General features: G+C 38.1%; 1 protein-coding gene across 1 annotated transcript; it reads left to right on the top strand.

Annotated features, from left to right (window-relative positions):
• Positions 1-679: 679 nt before the first annotated feature.
• On the top strand, positions 680-18,960 carry MRPL3 (mitochondrial ribosomal protein L3; the record flags this gene model as incomplete). Its single annotated transcript, XM_010078922.1, has 9 exons — positions 680-887; positions 1,487-1,578; positions 2,366-2,464; positions 4,925-5,024; positions 6,099-6,159; positions 9,301-9,409; positions 11,316-11,393; positions 12,419-12,496; positions 18,716-18,960. Coding segments are annotated over 9 exons (975 nt in total), but the record flags the coding sequence as incomplete, so codon positions are not given.
• Between the last annotated feature and the right edge of the window lie 224 nt (positions 18,961-19,184).

Below are 19,184 nucleotides of genomic sequence, written 5' to 3' on the forward strand. Positions count from 1 at the left end.
ACGGCCTCTGCCCTCGCAGAGGTTGTCCCGTCCCGGGGGTGGGACTCCGCATCTCTCCCGTATGGGTTTAGTCAGGTTCCCTGTTGGCCTGTCCCCTGGCAGAGGGACGCCCCTGAGCGCTGCCAGCGGCTCCCCTCAGCTCCGCTCCTCTGCAGACTCACGAGGGGGCCCGCATCCCCTCTTACGGGTGACATCCAGATATTAAACAGGGCACGGCCCCGAGCAGGCTCCTGAGGAACATGAGGTGTAACTGGCCGTGTGGCACAGGTGCGAACCATTAACCAGGCTGGTGATCCCGCCAGGGTTTTGCCCACCTGCGAGCTGTAACATCCCAGCCGGGACAGCAGGGTGCCAGGGGTGACTGTGTCCTAAGCCTTGCTGAAGCTGAAGTAAACGACACCCGCCGCTGTCTCTGGGTTCGCAGACATAGCTTTTGTGTCCCAGAGAGAGTCACTGTTTGTTTTGTTGTTGCTTGCCCCCCTTTGGTGTATTTCAGAATACTTTAACAGATGAGAGCGTGACAAATAATAATTAGGTGTTGGTCAGGGGAGGCCAGTTTGAGTGATGGTGGTTGAACAGCTTGCTGGTATAATTTTGGTCTTTATGGTGTGATTATACAATTATGTAGTATGTATTACTTGACAAACGTGTATTATGAGACGTTACTTGAACTGATAAGACACAAAACTTTTTCCGACTCCTGGAAAGGGGGCAGCTAGGCTTTGCAGTCAGGCACGTTAACAGTGCAACATGGTGGCACGAGCATCTTTCTGAAGAGAATCTCCAGTTCCTCAAGAAGATAACTGCGGAGGAGTACAAAGCTCAGACAGCCAGCAAGCTCTGCCCTCTGAAAGATGAACCATGGCCACGGAATGAGTGGAAACCAGGTGAGAAAGCGTCTCTTCTGAAATACCAAACTCATGCTGGAATTATTGTTGTCGTGTTGTTACATTCAGTAACATCAGGATTGTGTCTTGTGTTTTCCTTTTTGCTTTTACCTCAGTCTTCCAACATATCTCCTAGTAACTGAATCAATGTAATACATTAGTTCCCTAAAAATAATTCAAAATATTAGAGTGTCAAGATCCTTGTAAGAACTTGTTTTTTTGTCCAAATCAGCACTTGGGGTAGGAGGAACCTACTACAGTAAACTTTTCAATAGTTAGTTTGGCTCCAGTGAAACTAACTACATAACTCTTGTATTTAAAAAAAAAAAAAAAAGAGTCTGAAGTGTTGGTTGGCCTGAACTTAATGGAGAACTGTTTTGCGTGTTCTGTCGAACACAACTGGAACAAGTAGAACTTCACTGCTAATGGAATTAAAAACAGTGAACAGGTTATTCCCAGCCTACCCGCAGGGAGTCGGCGATCTTTTCTTCCTCAGCTCCTTAGGAAAGGTCTGAGTTAATGGGACTTTGCAAGTTATGAGGTGGTCTCTTTAAAATATTAAGTGTGGAGTTACATCCATGTTCTGTTTCGATCTGCAGGTTCCATCAGAGTTGGTGTTGTTGCAGTAAAACTGGGAATGATGCCAATATGGACCAAGTCAGGAAAAAGACATGCTGTCACACTACTTAAGGTGAAATAAATCATAATTAATTTCACGTCCTATACCATATTCAGGTGGTTAACCAGAAGTTTCAGGCAGAAGTGAAATATCATTTGTACAAAGTAGGAAATCTCTAAAGAGAGGAAAGGTTACTTTCAGCCCTGCATAATACACTGTGCCTGTTCTTTGTTTATATAGTGAACTTTCTAGGAGCAGTCTGCCTTCTTCCTCGGTTATTCAAGTGCTGCAGAACTGTGTGTAGTGTTACTTAGATAGGGGGAGATAGGAGGCAACATTCACACTTCACTTTTTTTTTTTTTTTTTTTTTTTTTTGCCACCTGCAGGCACTTTGGGATTAGTTACACCTGGGTTACTGAGCCTTTGTAGTCCTGAAGCTGCTTTTTCATATTCTCTGGCAGATACTACTGTGACCAAGTCGTTGCTGCCATATGATCGGCTGGGGCTGTGGAGGACATTGGGTTTACAGAGCAGTCTGAAATGTGTGCTGGATGCTTTGCTGCTGCATACAGTAGGGATTTTGCACATCTTTCAGGCAAAAGAAGGCTATAAAAGTTTATTCAATTAGTAGAGCATTTATGAAAATATAGTTTGCGCTCTACTGATATTTTTCCTAAGATAAGCCTTTAATTGACTGGAAAAATAATCTCCTACTTGTAAGCTGTATGTCCTGTTATATATAGATACAACTGAAAACAGAGACTGACTTTGTTTTGCTTGTCTTGATAATCTCTTACTGTGTTCTGAAAGCACACACATCTGCTTATACTCAAATAAATGCTATTTTTCTTTGCTTAAGGTGCAAGATTGCCATGTTTTAAGATACGTTTCAAAGGAAGAGTCAGATGGAAAAACATCTAAGCTACTTGTTGGAGGCAAAAACGCATCTCCTTTTTCTGTAAGTGATCCGCTTTGAGTGTTTTGTTAGAATATTTGTTTCTCTTGTGGTTACAGTGCAGAAGTGGCACAGGTAGAGTTCTCTAGAAGATTAATTGGAAGACTTTGCTTTGGAACTGATATTTTGTCACATCTACCCTTGCTTATTTCCTGATGCTAGTGTCAACTCTTGGGTAAGAAAAGAGCAAGAACTTTTTGAAAGTTTTGCCTCTTTACTCTTTAGGAAAGGTGTGGGTTCAGGAAGTGGCTTGATGTGGAGTGTCCCATGCTGGTGAAAGGGTCTGAAGGGCTATTAGCCATGTAGGAACGTGTGTGTTCGCCACGTCTGTGGAGATGCAATACGGGACTAGGACTGCAAGATACGTGTGTTAATGGCCTGTTGTAAACTTACCCAGCTTCAGTGGTTGTTCAGAGGACTTTGTTCTCTAACTTGCTCTTCCACACTGTTTTATTAGCTTTAGCTGTAATTTCTTCACAGGTCTATTGCGATTGTTTAATTTGCATATAGTTTTACTGATTAATAAGTTTCAGACTTAAATTTTCAGGAAGATAGCTTCATGATTGTAGCTCATCAACAGCAATATCAAGACCACTCACTTGTTCAGACGCTCCAAATGCCTGACACGGAGATCCCAGCCACCTGCAATGGCTAAGGCTGTCTAGCAGAGCTGTCATTCCTGAGGAGGAAAATAGAATTATAAATCAACGCAGGAACAAAACTTTCCCTCAAAGCATTGCACTTTCCATCATCCATTATTTCTATAAAATGCTGTTTTTCACTTCTTGCAGTATCCTGACACTCATTTGTTTGATTTAGGCAAGTAAAAAAGTAAAAAAAAAGAAGAATTTGTGATTACCAGGCAGATTATCTCAGTTGGTAATTGTGGCTTTTTGAGGATTTACATTTCCCTTTTTCAAACAGAAGGTTGTCCTAGAACCTCCTTATGAGTCTGTGTCCTTGTTTTTGCTTTAGTGGAGGTGAGGAAAGAAGCAGCTTTTTTCATTTGATAAATCTGTTGGCTTTTTATAGTATATTCTCCTGATTTTGAACAGGCTTATATTCTAAGGTATCTTTCTTTTCAGTGGGTTTAGGCCATGTTTCACCATCATTGCTTCTACTTTTCAGTTACCTATCCTGTCACTTTAGTCCATTTACACTTTCCAGGTGTGACATTTCTATGGGAGAAATTCCAGATGTGTTTTTTCTTTACTGTTACCTTAGTTTAAGACATGCAAGAATCATGTGAATAATAACTCTCAAGTTGTATTATGCACGTTAATCTCCTTACAGTTGATCTTTTAATAAAGATGATGCTAGCAGTGATTCAATGTGTTGTCAGAGTAAAAATGTGCAGGAATCAAGGAGGAATACAGAAAAATTCTATTTAAACTGCTCTTGTGAACTAAAATTTCTTCAAAACAGAACTACCTGAAAAGTCAACTCAAGGATTTTTAGCAGTTTGACTTATGTTCTCTTGGACATAACTTTTTCCAAGTTAACACATATTAATTTGGTTTAACGTAGACTCATTTTAATAAAGATATCTGTTGACAAATCTGTGGTGAGGACCTGGCCTGAGACTGAGCTCTGTACTGTTGTCGTTGTAATGACCATCATTGTGTAAACTACATAATTTCTTAAGAATGTGGCACACAGATTCTGAACAATTTTACTTAAGATACTAACAAATGATCTCTTTCCGTGGTTTAGCTGCAGGTTTGAATCATTGCTCTCTTACGTTTATCAGTCTTCTTATGTGCGTCTTTTCTCTCTGAAGTGTCTGAACGTGAGAATTAAAAGAAAGCGGAATGATACTGTATTGTATCAGCATAAGCAGTTTATCTTCTGTTCATTCCTCATAGGAACATCTGTCTTCCTCGGATTCCTCACAGCTACTGATTTTTAATGAATCCAGTCTCATGATTCCCTCAGTAATTTTTCTAACAGAGAGTTTTATGTATTTCTTCTGAGGGTCAAATTGCTTAAAAATTATAAGGGGTATTGAATTTTTTGCAAGATTTTTCTTTTCCTTTTTAGCTTGATTTATGTCAGTGTATTACAAGTGAACAGATTTTTCATGGTGGTATGAAACTAAGTCATTAGAAGCTTTGAAAAAATGCTTTAAAATACTACAAAGCTCTTTGAAAGTCATGAAAATGAAGTAATGTATTTTACGTATATTCTAGATGATTGGTTTTTCTGGTCTTAGAAATCTTCATCTATCTCTGGTTTATATGGTGTAGCTGTAGGGTAACTAGTTGATAGAAAACAAAATGCAGACATGGGAGTTTAAAATTAATTTTACATAGAGTTAAAATGCTAGTCTCAAGATAAGATTGTAATACGATATATCTGTTTCTGTGAGTGGTGTTGGCAGTCTGTAATCACTTTCCGTGCAAGGTTGATCCTTGGGTATTTTAAGATCACTTGTCCTTCCTTCATGGCTGTTCTTTGTTACAGAAATCCGAGTCTGCAATGGAAATCTTTAGAGAAGCTGGAGTACCACGGAAGCAGAAAGTTACAACATTTAATGTAACTGATGATGCCCTAATTAAACCAGGTAATCTTTTTGAGGTACTGAATCTTATACGCATAATCATTTAAGGTCTGCCACTTCTTGTAGATCTAAATCGAGTTATGGATGTGTGTTTCATTTTTGCTTTGTATAGAAATTTCTGAATTCTTATTTCTTTGTGATTGAGCACAAACAAACTTTTTTCCTACAGCAGAGCTAGAAAATGGGCTTTACTTTCAAGGTGAGGAGAAGCAGGATTTTTCCTTTTTCCAGTATGTTTCCATTGCTTAGAAAATAAGTCTGATCCAAACTAGCTAATATGAACATTGAGTTAAAAAATAACATGCAGCTGCATGGATCTTCAAGTTAATTTATAATGAACCAAGTTACCAATTCTGGTTTTCTTTTAAAAGCTGCTAATGAAAGAATATTGCACTTGGATGAAAAAAATTACCGAAGACAAATCTTTATTTAAAATTGAAACTTTGATACTACAAGCACTTAAGTGAGTGAGTAATTACAGTCAGGTGAGCGACGTCAGCAACTGACAGTAGCACTGCTTCTGCTAAAGGCTAGTGGATAGGTAATTCCCCAGTGGATGAAGCTGCACGTCTGTCATGGTCTTTAGTTGGGAAACACTGTGTCTTAAAAAAAAAAGAAAGCATTGCAAAACATGTTTTCTATTCTTAACCTAATTTTTTAAAGGAAGTGGTTTGGATTTTGCTTTTTTTTAAAAAAAAACCTTCCACTTTGTGAAGTGCTAGTAGTTATAAATGGAGCCTGTTCTGTTTTCTTGCCAAGTTTCTTTATTGCGAGTCTTAACTAATTAAGCATTTTGGGCTTTGTCTCTTTCAGTGTCTGAAGTGCAACATATTTGAGCAAAGCCCCAACTCTTCCTTCCTACTCATCTGAGGTTGGGCTAGGAACTGAGAAATGTGCTTAAGTAGTAACTACAAAGCATCTATTTTAGCCAGTGGGGTTTATACAAATAATATGTGAATAAAAACAAAGTTTTGTTGCCTTTCCTGTGACTGTAATCTACCCTGGATGGTAGTGACTGGAGAGTGGTTTGAGGATTTCAGCACTTAGCTGAACATGATCTCTCTTCTTCTCTTGAAGGTACTCCTTTGTATGCTGCTCACTTCCGCCCAGGGCAGTTTGTGGATGTTACTGCAAAAACGTAGGTACCTAATGATTTAACGTGCTCGGTTCATCTTTCAAACAGACTGGTTGATTTTTATCTCCCCCACCACCACTTTTGCTTATACTCAAAAAGCTTTTCAACTTTGAAAAGCTGAAATACAATTGCAAGGGTTGTGGCAGAAAATAGAAGTCCATTCAGTCACTGGGTAAAAAATATGAAATTATTTGTCTTTGCTGAGGCTTATTTTTTATTTTGAACACAGTAGGTAAACAAATAATACTAATGGGGCTGTGGTTCTGCCTGTGTTGTCTGTGACACATACATGATTAGCATGCAAGGGCTGGACAAACAGCATGAGGAAGAGGTGCTTCAGCTTAGGTGAAGAGGTCTATAATGCAGCATCTGTGGTACGCAGAAGTGGAGAATCAATGCTGAAAGGCATCAGTTCCCAGAAAGAGTGCTTAATTTTGGTTTGGTGCAGAGATGTGAAGAGAGATGTATCATGTGGACTGCAAGAAAAGCAAAAAGATAGTGAACGTATTTAGTGGGACAACAGAGCTGTCAAATTGTGGTTTTTGTTTTCTCTCATATTCCAGTTTGTCTCCTTGCCAGCAGTGGCTAATGGTCTTTAATGTGGGAGGAATGATTTCCTCGCAGACCACTGTGAATGCCAAATTAGAGCTCAAGTGGTAGAAAGTGTCAAAAGAAAAACTGGTGTCTTGCCGCAAAGACTACTCATGCCTCTTCTGTTGCGTCCGTGATTTCCACTGCCCAAGAGAGCTGAGAACCTGACTACACCTATGAGGGCACCCTGTTCAGAACAGGAGGTCAAGAAGGTGACTGGAATTAGTATTTTTCTATGTCAACTTCCTCCTGTAATACCCAGATGTGGTATATTGTTCCTTCTGCTTCTAAATTGTGTCCAGTGAACAGCCTACAAGAGACAATAACTTGTTGACAGAGCAAAGCACTGTGTCAGTAGGAACACAGTCGTTCCACGACAATTAAGTGTCGTGCTTTGTTTTCTTAGAAATATGTCAAGAACTAGGAAAGTTTTTTGGGCAGTGTAAGAGAGATCTTTCCTTGACTTTAGTCAGAATATTTCAGATGTTGGAGATTTGTTTTCATATTCCAGATCAAGATGCAGGAGAATTTTCAGATTCACCAGAATGTTCTTTTTCAGTCTTTTTTTCTTCTTTTTCTATGCCTTTCCTAAGGCTTTGGTGTTGTGAAGTCTGAGTCTTTGTTCACAGAAAATATGTGTGTAATTGGAAAGACCAAGAAGTAGATGAGTGTAGTCTATTGCATAAATCATTAAACACTAGCAACTCTACCCTGTGATATAATCGCTTCTTTTTGAAGATACAGCATTTGATGAAGTCAACATTTTTTTCCAAAATGCATCTCTTAAAAGTATTAACTATATTTTATATTTTTATATTTTATTAAAAAGTACAGTTTACAGTATTCTAAATTGTTCATGTCTAAAAATGAACAATCTGAATGAAATATTGAAGTGGTTTTGTGACATCAGGGATTTATGCTTCTGGATTAGAGCTGACAGTACTGTTTTCTTATGAAATGGTAGCTTTCGGTGGTTGTATGGTTTTCTCTGAATTGCAAGTACATTTCTGTAGCTAAAGAATTAATCATGCCCCCAATCTGCTCGCTCGGGTAACTGCACAGCTGTTGTTATGCAACCCACTTGCAGTGGGTTTTGGAGAGTTTGCTAATTCCATCTTCCAGCTAGAGGTGCCAGAAGCAGTCTACTTGGAAAACATGGCCAATAATAGATAGTCTCAAAGAAAATAAAAAAAAAATAGTGTTTTGTCAGACCAGATACGAGTTTTCCTGTAGCTTACTTTCTGCTCTGTATTTCAAAGTTATTAATCCCCAATCTGCAGACATAGAAAAAGACAAATTTTGTGCCTGTCTTGAAGCGTGAGTGAGTAGTTTTCAAACTGGTTTTTTACCATGTTTTTCTATTGCTGTTCATTACCGCAGGCTTTTAAAATAACCTGATTTGTGATGAACTGGTGTAACAAAGCCTTGCATCATTTAGATTTCTGTCTTGTGTCCCTGATCCCGGGTAACCCTGGGCCTCCCTCCCGCAGGTGCCTTCAGCTCCCTCTCATGGCCCAGACCCTCTCCACGGCCCCGTGTATATTTTGTATATTTTTTCTAGTTTTTAATGGTACTGATCAGGGGAGTCAGCAAAATGTAGTTCATACACAGAACGTCCTGCGTGCCTGCTCCTACCCAGCTTTATTCTCATGTGTTCGGCCAGAAGGTTCTAATGCTTGAACTAACAGGACCATGACATTGCAAAGTGCATTAGTAGAGAAAAGATTTCTGTAAATTGGAGGAAATGGATCATCTGTTAAATTAATGAAATGATCAGTGCAGCAGCAGCCCTGTGGACAGACTTTTTCCTTTTGGAAACTGGCAGTGCTTGATTAAACACAGGCTTTAGTCAGCTTTTCTTTTGTGCAGTGGTGAGGCAATTTTCCGATGGAGTCTGTCCCTGCAGTAAACAGGGAACTCTAAAGCCAGCAATACAATCACGTGCCTCAAAGATAAAGGCATGGACACTGATGATACGTTTTATTTGTCACTCTGGTTTAGACCTTATTTGTCAGATGAGTACAGATCAAAAGGGTTAAGTGTTTTTACTACATGGAAAACTCTTTTCCAGACATGAGTCTTATCATAGTTGGGAAAAGAAATGTTCCTTGGCTTATTTTTGTGCTAGTCTAAGCAGCCATCTCTTCCCTCTCTTGATGCTTAGGGCCTCTCATTAAGTTTTCGTAGGTGTTATTATACAGTCGGTTTGTATTTGGTTTTTTGGTTGTTTGGGGTTTTTTGTTTGTTTGTTTTAGTGTCCACTTGGTGAAAGCTTCATTACAGTACCATGTACTGAGGACCATCACAGCAAAGAACATTTTATGTTAGACTTTTTGCCTATTTGAGTCTCTTCTAGTGCTTCTTATTCTGTAAAGCGACGTTTAAGTATTGCCCTAGAATATATAAAATACATATTTAAAAAAAAAATAAATTATTCTCTCTGCTGAGCTTTGCTAAAGGTAAAGAGATCATAAGACTCACTGAAATTACTGTTTCTTGATAGAAACCTTAAGTCTGAGTACCCCAGGTTGGTTTATTTATTTTTCTTTTCAGAATTGGTAAAGGATTTCAAGGTGTCATGAAAAGGTGGGGATTTAAAGGCCAGCCTGCTAGCCACGGCCAGACAAAAACTCACAGACGTCCTGGAGCAATATCTACTAATGTGAGGATTCTTATTTCTTTTCATTTCCTGATGTAAACATTTTTTCAGTGTTTTTAAAACTGCTTACTAAAAATGAACAATTTCACCATAGCTAGCTGTTGCCATCTGCTCAGTGGTAGCAGAGAACCCTGTGTAATGAGCAATGCAGGTAGCTGTTCTCTTATGCCTCGATTTATTAATATTTTATATTGCTAGTAAGTGAGCAAATTGTAGCATTTTGTAGCATAGCTGGGAGAAATAGCCTTAATGCTTCAAAGAGAGTTCTAGAAATCTTTTATCACAGCAGTTACAGATTGGAAAGGATTTACTTGTTATTTTATACTGCAGATATTGTACTACTCTTTGGAAGCCTGGTTGCTTTCATCACCTTGCCTAGCTTGTGTTAGCTGCTTTATCATTCCCAAAATAGTCTGTTTGGCTACTTAGCATTTTTAAGCAGAGTAAAGAGGAATATTTTTAAGTTTCAAACTGTAAACAATGTTAGTTTGAAAGCTCTTTGGAACAGATGTGTTTAAAATTTTGTCCCTGTAAAGGCTGCACAACAGTTAAGCTGAACTAAGAGGAATTTTGCAAACTAGGTTTGTCGTACACAATTAACACTGAGTCACAGTATTGAACCTGAATTGTCTGTAATTTTCTTGGAGAAATTAAAATAAAAATTAAAAAAAAATATTAATAATGCTTAACAGAATAGTAAAAGAAAAAGACATCAGGCAACAAAGTTAGAATAATTGAGACTGTAAAAGCATGCCATACTGATTTACAGTCCTTCATTTGAAGTGGAAAATGAATTCTACACCTGGCACTGTTTTCTTTGAGGACTGAAGAACCTAAATATTTGAACATACAAAACTTTGTTTTAGCAGATGGTATTCATCCTTACAAAAATGAGCCCTCTTTACTTTTATTTAAATTAGAATTTTGTAAGCAGTAATACTGCGTGTAATTTCACTAAGTACATAGAATGGGAAATAGTATTGGAAATTGGTATGATGAAAAGGAAACAAGGTGAAAGAATGCAATAGAGGAAAAATAATGCCTTGATTTTTATTTTCCTGTCTAGCATGGACCACCTCAGATATTAGTAATCCTGCATTGTTTAGCACAGAATCACATCCCTAGAACTTTATTGCAGTTGATTTCCTGAAATAATGGTTTTCAAATGAGTTTAAAAAAAAAAAACAAACCCCAAAAAACATTATTAATGAATAGGAGAGAGGTGCAGGCGACTGAGACAAATCCCTGGATAATACTGTAGAGCTGGAAATTATTGCACTTATTCCTGCCTTTGCTTTCCCACCTTTATTCTCCAGGTTATACCCAGCCAAACAAAAATGAGATACAGAAACTAAGCAATAGTACAGAATGTAATTAAAAATTCTGTTTTCAAAAATACATGCTTTAAAAAAACCTGGTTTACATCAGTATAAAACTCATGGATTAGGGAGAAGCTGCAGTATACCTTAATTTTGGCAGCCTTCCAGGGCAGGACCGCTCTGGAGCTCTGTGGTAGCATCCACAAGTAGTTTAGGTAAGTTTGCCCATCGCTGTGGTCTGTGGTGTAGGTGAGAGTCTTGGGTTGACAGTGGTTTTGGAAAAAAACCTTTTCTTGCTTTCCACTAAGTGAAAATATGGGATGAGTGCAGATTTTGCTCTGAATGTAGATGCATTACATATGAAGCAAAGCTAGAATCCCTTTGATACAACACTACTTACAGGAATGTTATGATTGAGGTCAAGTATTTCAGATAACATACCTAACCTCCAGCAGCAGGTATTTAAAATGCTCATCAATATGAGATATTTTCAACATTGGAAATACCAGCATATTTTCTTTCCTGCTCTTCTTCAGTTTGTAGATATACCTCTTGCAGTTACATGATTTTATGGCCCTGTTTTTATCTAGAAAGCTTCCAAAGTTTATCGCGGGAAGAAGATGCCTGGTAAAATGGGTAACGTCTATAGGACATCTTTTGGATTAAAGGTGAGTTCTGAGTGCACTAGAATGTCTAGAAGGTGGTTGCAGTGCCAAGCAGTGGACTTGGCCATGTAGCGTTGTGGTGGGACCTTTCAGTCATTTCTGTCAGAATCCAGACAGGGGCATCTGGAAGTAAGCAAGCTGGAAAAACAAAGAGCGGCAAATGTGGGCTCCTGTCCTCTTGTGGGTTAGAAATAAATTGTCTGAATTCCCTTTGCATATGTGGAGTCCTTGGGGATGGGGGTTTCAGCTGAGACTTCCACATCTGATGTGTCCTTTGACTTCTGCCTTTGAAGTGGGAAAATAGTTGGGCTTTTGGTGACCTTCAGTTCATGTTTTCATGCCTATTCCACTTGTTCAAATCCAAACCAAGTCTGAGTTGCCCCAAGTCCTGCCTTTATCATGGTGCTTCACTTTCATGTGCAAAAAGGAGATTATAGATTCTGTCTAGATTCCGGTGTGTACATAGCTGCAGCAGTTTCTGGGCTATTACAGCCTCTATTCTGTCTCTGAAGGCAACCCCTGTGGTTTGCACAAAAAGTGTATGAGTCTCTAGTTTGCAAAAAAGTGTGCTGCCACTCTCTGTTAACTGAAACTAATCTTTTGTAATGGAAAACGTGTGTTCAGTTGAGTACCTCCCAGAATGAAGAAATTAACAAATGGTAGTAACGTTTTCATGAGCATATTTGTTCTAATTTGTCACCTGTGTTGTTTTTCAACAGCCGTTGCTGTTTGGGGGAAAAGAGACTTGGGAGCTTCAGTTGGTGTGATGCTGAACCAAGGGCTGCCTTACTAAATACTGCCTCATCAGAAGCCCTTTAAAACTGTTAATAGACTCCCGCATTAGAAAGGTGTGCGCTTAGAGTAGCATATGGCTGAATTTTGTGGCAAGTTTAGGCCTGTGCAGAGCATTTTTCTTCCCCAGAGTACCACCTCCAGTTAATCAGCTTGTGCTTTGCTGGACTACTGTTTGTAAAACAGGGAATAGTGTCTAAAACAAGCTCAATGTCTGGTTTTTTTGTGTCTCCTAGGTGTGGAGGATCAACACAAAACATGACATTATTTATGTCAATGGGTCTGTTCCAGGTCACAAAAATTGTCTGGTAAAGGTATGTTTGCCGGTTTCAATTTACTGGTAGTTGTGACTCCTAAGCTCTCTACAACCCCATTCTTACACATGGACTGAATGTAATCTTCGTTTCTTCAGAGTCCCATCTTGTGCTACTGAATTAAAGGGCAGTAGGATCAGGTCTGTATGAGAGAGTGATTAATAGGGGCAGTGGTCACCACTTGCTCTAAATGGCTCATTCTTAGCTTTGCACTGGGAGCGTGTGCCCGTGTAGCCTATGATAAACCAGGACAGTCACTGTAACCCTGTGGTAAGTAAGTAGTTTTCAGGATAACTTCTAAGTAGTAGTAGTTTTCCAGATAACTTCTGCAAGATTACTGGGCATGACGTCTGTGGCATAGAATTAAGACTGTAGTTTGACTGGCTTTTCATCTGTATATCAGACTAAATGACCCTTTCTTCAACTGTTCTAAGTATTTTTTTCTAATATATTTTTAAATATAATATAATTTGTAAAATAATTTTTAATTATTTTTTAATTGTTTCCAATCACATATTTGGTGTTTGGAGGGAGTATGTAGTTAGCAACAGTTCTTTGAGCTGGTGAATCTGTTCTGGTTTCTTCCATAAGCTATAGGAATTACATGCATTAATTAAAAAGTCTTCCCTTGTATTTTCAAATACATCTCTGACTAGTAGAGAAAGCTATAATTAAAAAAGCATGCAAAGCAATACTGTTCGGTATGTGTTCTCTAATTTCTGAGGTTTTTTTCCTCTCCATTCAATCTTGCTGCACTCACCTGTAGTGTTTTTAGCTTGTGTCTTACGCGTTTCCTCCAGGGTGTTTTCTTGTTTGCTTGTAGACTAAGACATCCTATACATTGTTGTATATTTGTTTCGATTTGTAGTTAAGGAGAGATAGTATGGAATATTAGTATATTTGTTTGGATCTGTAGTTGGGGAGAGAAATTATGGAATATTAGTGTCCATAATTACTGTTCATTCCACTAAATACCTGCCTATAATTAGGTAGGACTCATGTCTCAGGGATGTGGGTCTGTCTGTCTTTGAGCTCAAGAAGTGGAACATCACATAATACTTTTCTCTCATGCGTGTCTCTAGGAGGAAGGCATTAGTGTTCAGTAGCCACTCTGGGTTGCTTGGTAACAATTAAAACCACAGCGCACCTTGAAGCGTATGGAGTTTTTTTGTATGTTTTGTATTTTTGGAAATATAGTGCATCAGCACTGTATGCGGACTGAGATGAAGCACTTAAATTTTTCAAGTTTAATTTTCAGCAGAAAAGGTGCACAATAGCAGGATTGATGGATTGCTGGTTTAATTAGAAAACAGTTTTCATTTGATATTGCACACTGAAGCATGCAGGTAAATAACTGACATAAGTGCTGTTTCTAGCCAACTGGAAAACTAATCCAAAAAGCTTACTTTAGCATAGATTTCTTTCTCAATGACAAGGTCTAATAAAATTAAGACACTTTAGCATTATGCTAGACTGTATGGAATTTTCCCGTTGCAAGAGTGACACTGCAGAGGAAGCATCTGTAAATGATTGTATTGTGCCTATCAAGAGGGTCTACCTCAGGCAATACCCATTTCTGTTGGTGTATCTTCCTAGACTGCAAGGCCTAGAGTTACTGTCCGTGATCTTGATCCTCTAGAAACAAAAGCTAATAGTTATTTCTTGTGGAAGCTTATGACTCTTAATTTCTCCGCCAAGTGTATTATCAAAAAGTTATCTCTTCTGTCATTCAAGAGAGAAGCACAAGCCTAATTCCCTTTTTACACAGGTGCTTTATAATGGAGGTGACACTGTAGTATGGTATATACAGGGTGTTATAGTTTATATCCGATAATGTTTTATTCTTAATGTCCTAATTCTAAGGCACGATTTTGTTAGGACATTTGTTGTTGATCACTTTGAAGATATCACTTGTGAAAGCAGAAATTCTGGCAAATCTGTGTAACCAATAGAGAAGTCTGTAATAGTTTTTGTCCTAATTGTTTTGAATCCCAATCGCCAATATTCCTGTCTGTGTTTCTAGCTGCTGAGGCCAGAGCTGGGTGCCCTGAGCTCAAATTAGGGACATTCAGGAACAGTGCCATGTCTTGGCTTCTTCCATGTTCGCTGTCCTGTACCTTGGGCCCCATGATAGAGGTGTGTGGCGGGGTTCTGGAGTTTTTTTGTTGTTGTGGGGTTTTTTAAGCCAAAATAAGGCTGGTCAGAAATCTATATAGTTCTTGAACTCAATTTTCTGTCTAGCTTCAAAAATAGCATAGAAGCTGAGGTAGGTAATGCGTAATAGGTGAGGAGATAATTTCTAACATTCTGTATATTCAAACACATTTCCCTGTTTAGCCAAACAACTTGCATTCTTTGTGGTTGCTAACACAGCCTGAAGCCCTGTTAAAACTGCAAATGGGAGCTGTGATTTAAGCATCAAGTTTTGGTGCTATTTAAGACCATATAAAGTATTTTGTGCTGATAGATTTCTGAATTTCTATTTGTTTATACTACTTATTATGTTGTCATTATATGGGACATGCATCTGTCCGGTTTATCAAGTGTCTGCAAAACCCTTTATGACTGTTCTAAAGTTTTAGTGACAAAATCCTGACCAGCTCCAATTTCAGCTTTCTCTAGTATTTTTCTCAATAAAAAACTTTGAAGAGAATATACTGTACTATATATATGCTACTACACACACTATCTGTCTACAGGATGCTTTTATGGATTGTAGTAACCAGTTGGGCTCTCAGCCTGATTCCTTCTGTGGGTGAGGACTAAATGAATAAGATTTTAGTAACACAGGGCATTAAAACTTATTCTGATGTCATAGGATTCCTCTTTTTTTTTTTTTTTTCTTTTTTAACTAATCTGTTGAGTGGGATCAGTGCTATCTATTGTGCTCACATTGGATTTATATTAGCAGGAAACCTGCAGAAAAATACTTGTTTAAAGTTTAATGATGTCATGTCCCAAGATTGTGAGTTGTAGACTTTTTTTTTTTCCTTAGGGGCCTAAAAGCAGTTAGAGGTTTGTATGTTAATTGTTTGCACAGCCTTACTGTAAAAGGTTACCAAAGCAATTGCTTATAATGCAGTTTCAGCACAAAATGTAAAAAATACTTTTAGAATGTTAAATGACTGGGAAGGAAGAAAGTGAAATGATATTTGGTACAGTTTTGTATTCTTTGTTGTGCGGCATTGTTTTCATAGAATCATAGAATATCTCAAGCTGGAAGGGACCCAGAAGGATCAAGTTTTGGAGCCTTGGCTGTTTGAGGAATAAGGTGAAAGATGTTCAGCGGCAGATTTTTCATTTATTAGGGATGTTCTCAGAAGGTTACTGGGAGAACAGCAAAAGCTGTGCTGAGTCACACGTACAGCTTGTCTTGTGTACACGCTTACATAGACGAGTGTAACTGCTGCTGCATACCATGTAGCGCCTGTACAATATTGTGAAATTACTGTGCAGAAATCTGAGGTGATCCAGAAAGCCTTTGGTATGCTGCATCCTTCATAAATGTAAAGGATTCAGGAATTCTCTTGAGAAGACAGATAAATCGTCCCATGTTTTAAGTTGCTAGTAGGCATATTCAGATGTAAAATAAAATCTGCTTCTTCCTTTTGATAGGAATAATAACACCTGTCTAACAACTTCTGAAATATAGATGGGAAAAAGAGGTGTGTTCGTTCAGTTTTATAGTGATGCTCTAAGATGGTGCTTCAGGAGTAGAACTTAAATTGCATTTGAAAGCAGTGAATGTAGGAAAAGATGGAAAAAGAGCAATAGTCTTCACCAGTCAAAATACATCCTGTCAATTATACCAATCAAAAGAAAGCATATCAGAAGAAAATAATTTTAACATCAGATGTGGCCTGTGCTTCTGGGATCTGTCAAGCTTCCAAGGAGTTTGGAAGGGGCAAAATGAATCAGTGTTGTACTCCTCTGAAGGCAACAATGGTCTGTTGGAAATGTTTCCTAAGAACCTACTTCTATGAATTCTCCTTATCGCACAAGAGGCACTATCTGCAAAATGACACTTGACATTAACATGTAAAATGCAATGTTAAGGCTGACCAGAAGTCTTGCAGTGATTTAGATAAACTAATACAGGACAAAGATTAGGCTGTTGAGTTTGCCTTCAGTTAGGAGCAGATGGCTTACTCCTAAATCCTATGATAAGAAGTTGTTTTAAGAACAGGAAAAAAATTTAAATTCTTTTCACTTTTCAGATGTCCAAAACTACCTGTAACAACACAACCTGTATGTAACAGCACATGGTATTTCATTATTAGAATAATCCAAAATAACAAAAAGTAGACATTAAAAACAGATACATATGAAATAAATAAGTTATCAGAAATAAAATTATTTATTCTCATCTTCGTAATATTATTGTAACTCACGTAGACACCGTGGGGTTTTTGTGGTTGACAAAGACGACTTATAATGTGTAATAGGTTTAGGGAGTAAAAGAGAAAGGGGCAATGGAAATAAATAGGTAACCAGTGAAGTGATTAGGACATGTTTTCATATAGAAAAATAAACAGCAGCAACTTATTGAAAGGGAAGGATGACTTCTCAGCCTCAGCAGTTCAGAGGGCACTGCTGCAACTCTCTTGACTGCGTTTCCTCTGAACTCACTGTTCTGGGACAGTTCCAGTGAAGGTCTTTGGACCTGGACCTCAGCCTGGTTTATTCCATGTGGATACGTAATGAAAATTGCTGTCTGCCCAGGTTACAGGTACTTCAGTAGTTACGCATGGCAGGTTACAAGTGAAGAGAGAACACTTGTAACACGGAGGTGTCTAGTGGAACGGCAATGATCTACTCGAAAAGCTAAGTAGCCATCCTAACACCGCCATGTGCTGAGCACTTCGCCCCCTCATTTTTAGCAAAAGGTTTTCTTTTGTTTATCAAGCTTGCAGTTAGAAAACTGTTGAAACTTCCTCAAGAAAAACAAAAAACCCCAGTTTTTCAGAAGCTGAAGTTTAAATCATATTTATTGTGCACTTCATCTGCAGGAATCCTCATGGACTTTGGGAAATGCTCAAGGAATAGCAGATATGAATCTGGTAAATATAGTGCTGTCAGAGCAGAACTGTCAGTGGGCATAACATTGTTTTATTTAATTTCTGGTATAAATCACAATTGTCCTATCTGAGGTTTTTGTCCAATGGAGTAAAAACAAGCTTCCTGTTCTTTAAAGGGCCACCAAAAAAGTAAAAGGGAAGAGCTTATCTTCTCTATACTAAAATTTTGTCTCATCTATTTGTGCTTCTTTTTTTTTTTTAATCCAGTTGACTATAGTGGCTGAAAGGGATTATGACAGCTCAGGAGGAAGATCATATGTAACAATACACAAATGAAGAATTTCATTTTTAAATAAAATTTCATCGCTTGAGAATTTGTAGCTCTTTTTTTCTTCAGAGATAGCAGCTTTCTATCTTCCACTGCAGACAAACTGCTTTTTGCTGATAATTCTAGCTACTAATTTTCTTCAGAGATTGGAGTTTCAGGGGCTAGATTTTAAATCGTGTCACAGGTAGAGAGGTCAGTTAAAGAAAGTTATTTCTCTGTAGCACTACAGTTCTTAGAAATTAACTTTCTTAAAGGCTTGTCTTCTACAGACTTGTTTACTGATTCCTGGGTGAAGAATTACAGATGCTTAACTCTGTGGTCTCCGAATAGCTCTGCAGTCACCACAGATACACACACGTATCTGTTGTATTAGTTGCCATAATTACTTTGTATCATAAATACAAAAGCATATCTTAGTTGTTGAAGAGGTGATTACACTGCATAATATAACTTGATATGTTATGTAGCAAAATACTGTGGGACATAAAGAGTTTAAACAAGTCATACTTACACACATTTATTGTAATAACATTTTAAAATATTGAGCAATGAATTAATGAAAGGAACTTTTGATTGTCTTACAGAATAATACACGCGATAAATTCTCTGGGTTTTTTTGTTTTGTTTTGCTGGGGTTTTTTTAAATAAATTCCTTAATGACAGGTATAAAATATTAAGTTCAGGAGCTGGGGTTGATATTAAAATAACTGATGAGTATACATGGTATTCTTCAGATAAACAAGTGTACTGTGGATGCTGTTGGGTTTTTTTTCTTATGCATGCAAGGTGATTTCTTTCATTTCTACTGGTGTATCACTGTCTGAAAGTCTTATGGAAGATTTATTAACCCCCTCTTCCCCTCCTGCTTTTTAGGTCAAAGATAGCATATTGCCTACTTGCAAGGACTACAATAAAAACCCTCCGTTCCCTACGTTTTTTGCTGATGGAGATGAAGAACTACCAGAAGACTTGTATGATGAGGATATTTTCCAGTTCACGGATCCATCTGTCACATACGCATGATGTTCTTCACATCGGTGAAAAAACACAATTCTGTTATTTTTATGGAATTTGCAATGCTGTGTAAGAGTAAACCTAGGAACTGCCGTCTGGCCAACTGACTTGAACCCTTCAGATGTTGCCATTTTGGCCAGGTAATAAGATTTACCACTCTCAATTTCAAACCTGCCTTTAAAGCCAGCGGGTGAATCTGAGGGGCAGGTTGTAAAGCACACCAAAGAGTTTGTCTACAGTGATCTTTTGTCCTGTGTCACAGGCTGTGAAAAGTTAAGCATTGCTGAAAAACTGTTGGTTTGAAGTTGGTTCCATTTAATTTTCTGAA

This window comes from Pterocles gutturalis, unplaced genomic scaffold (assembly GCF_000699245.1).
Source record: "Pterocles gutturalis isolate BGI_N339 unplaced genomic scaffold, ASM69924v1 scaffold5756, whole genome shotgun sequence".
NCBI classification, from domain to species: Eukaryota; Metazoa; Chordata; class Aves; order Pterocliformes; family Pteroclidae; genus Pterocles; species Pterocles gutturalis.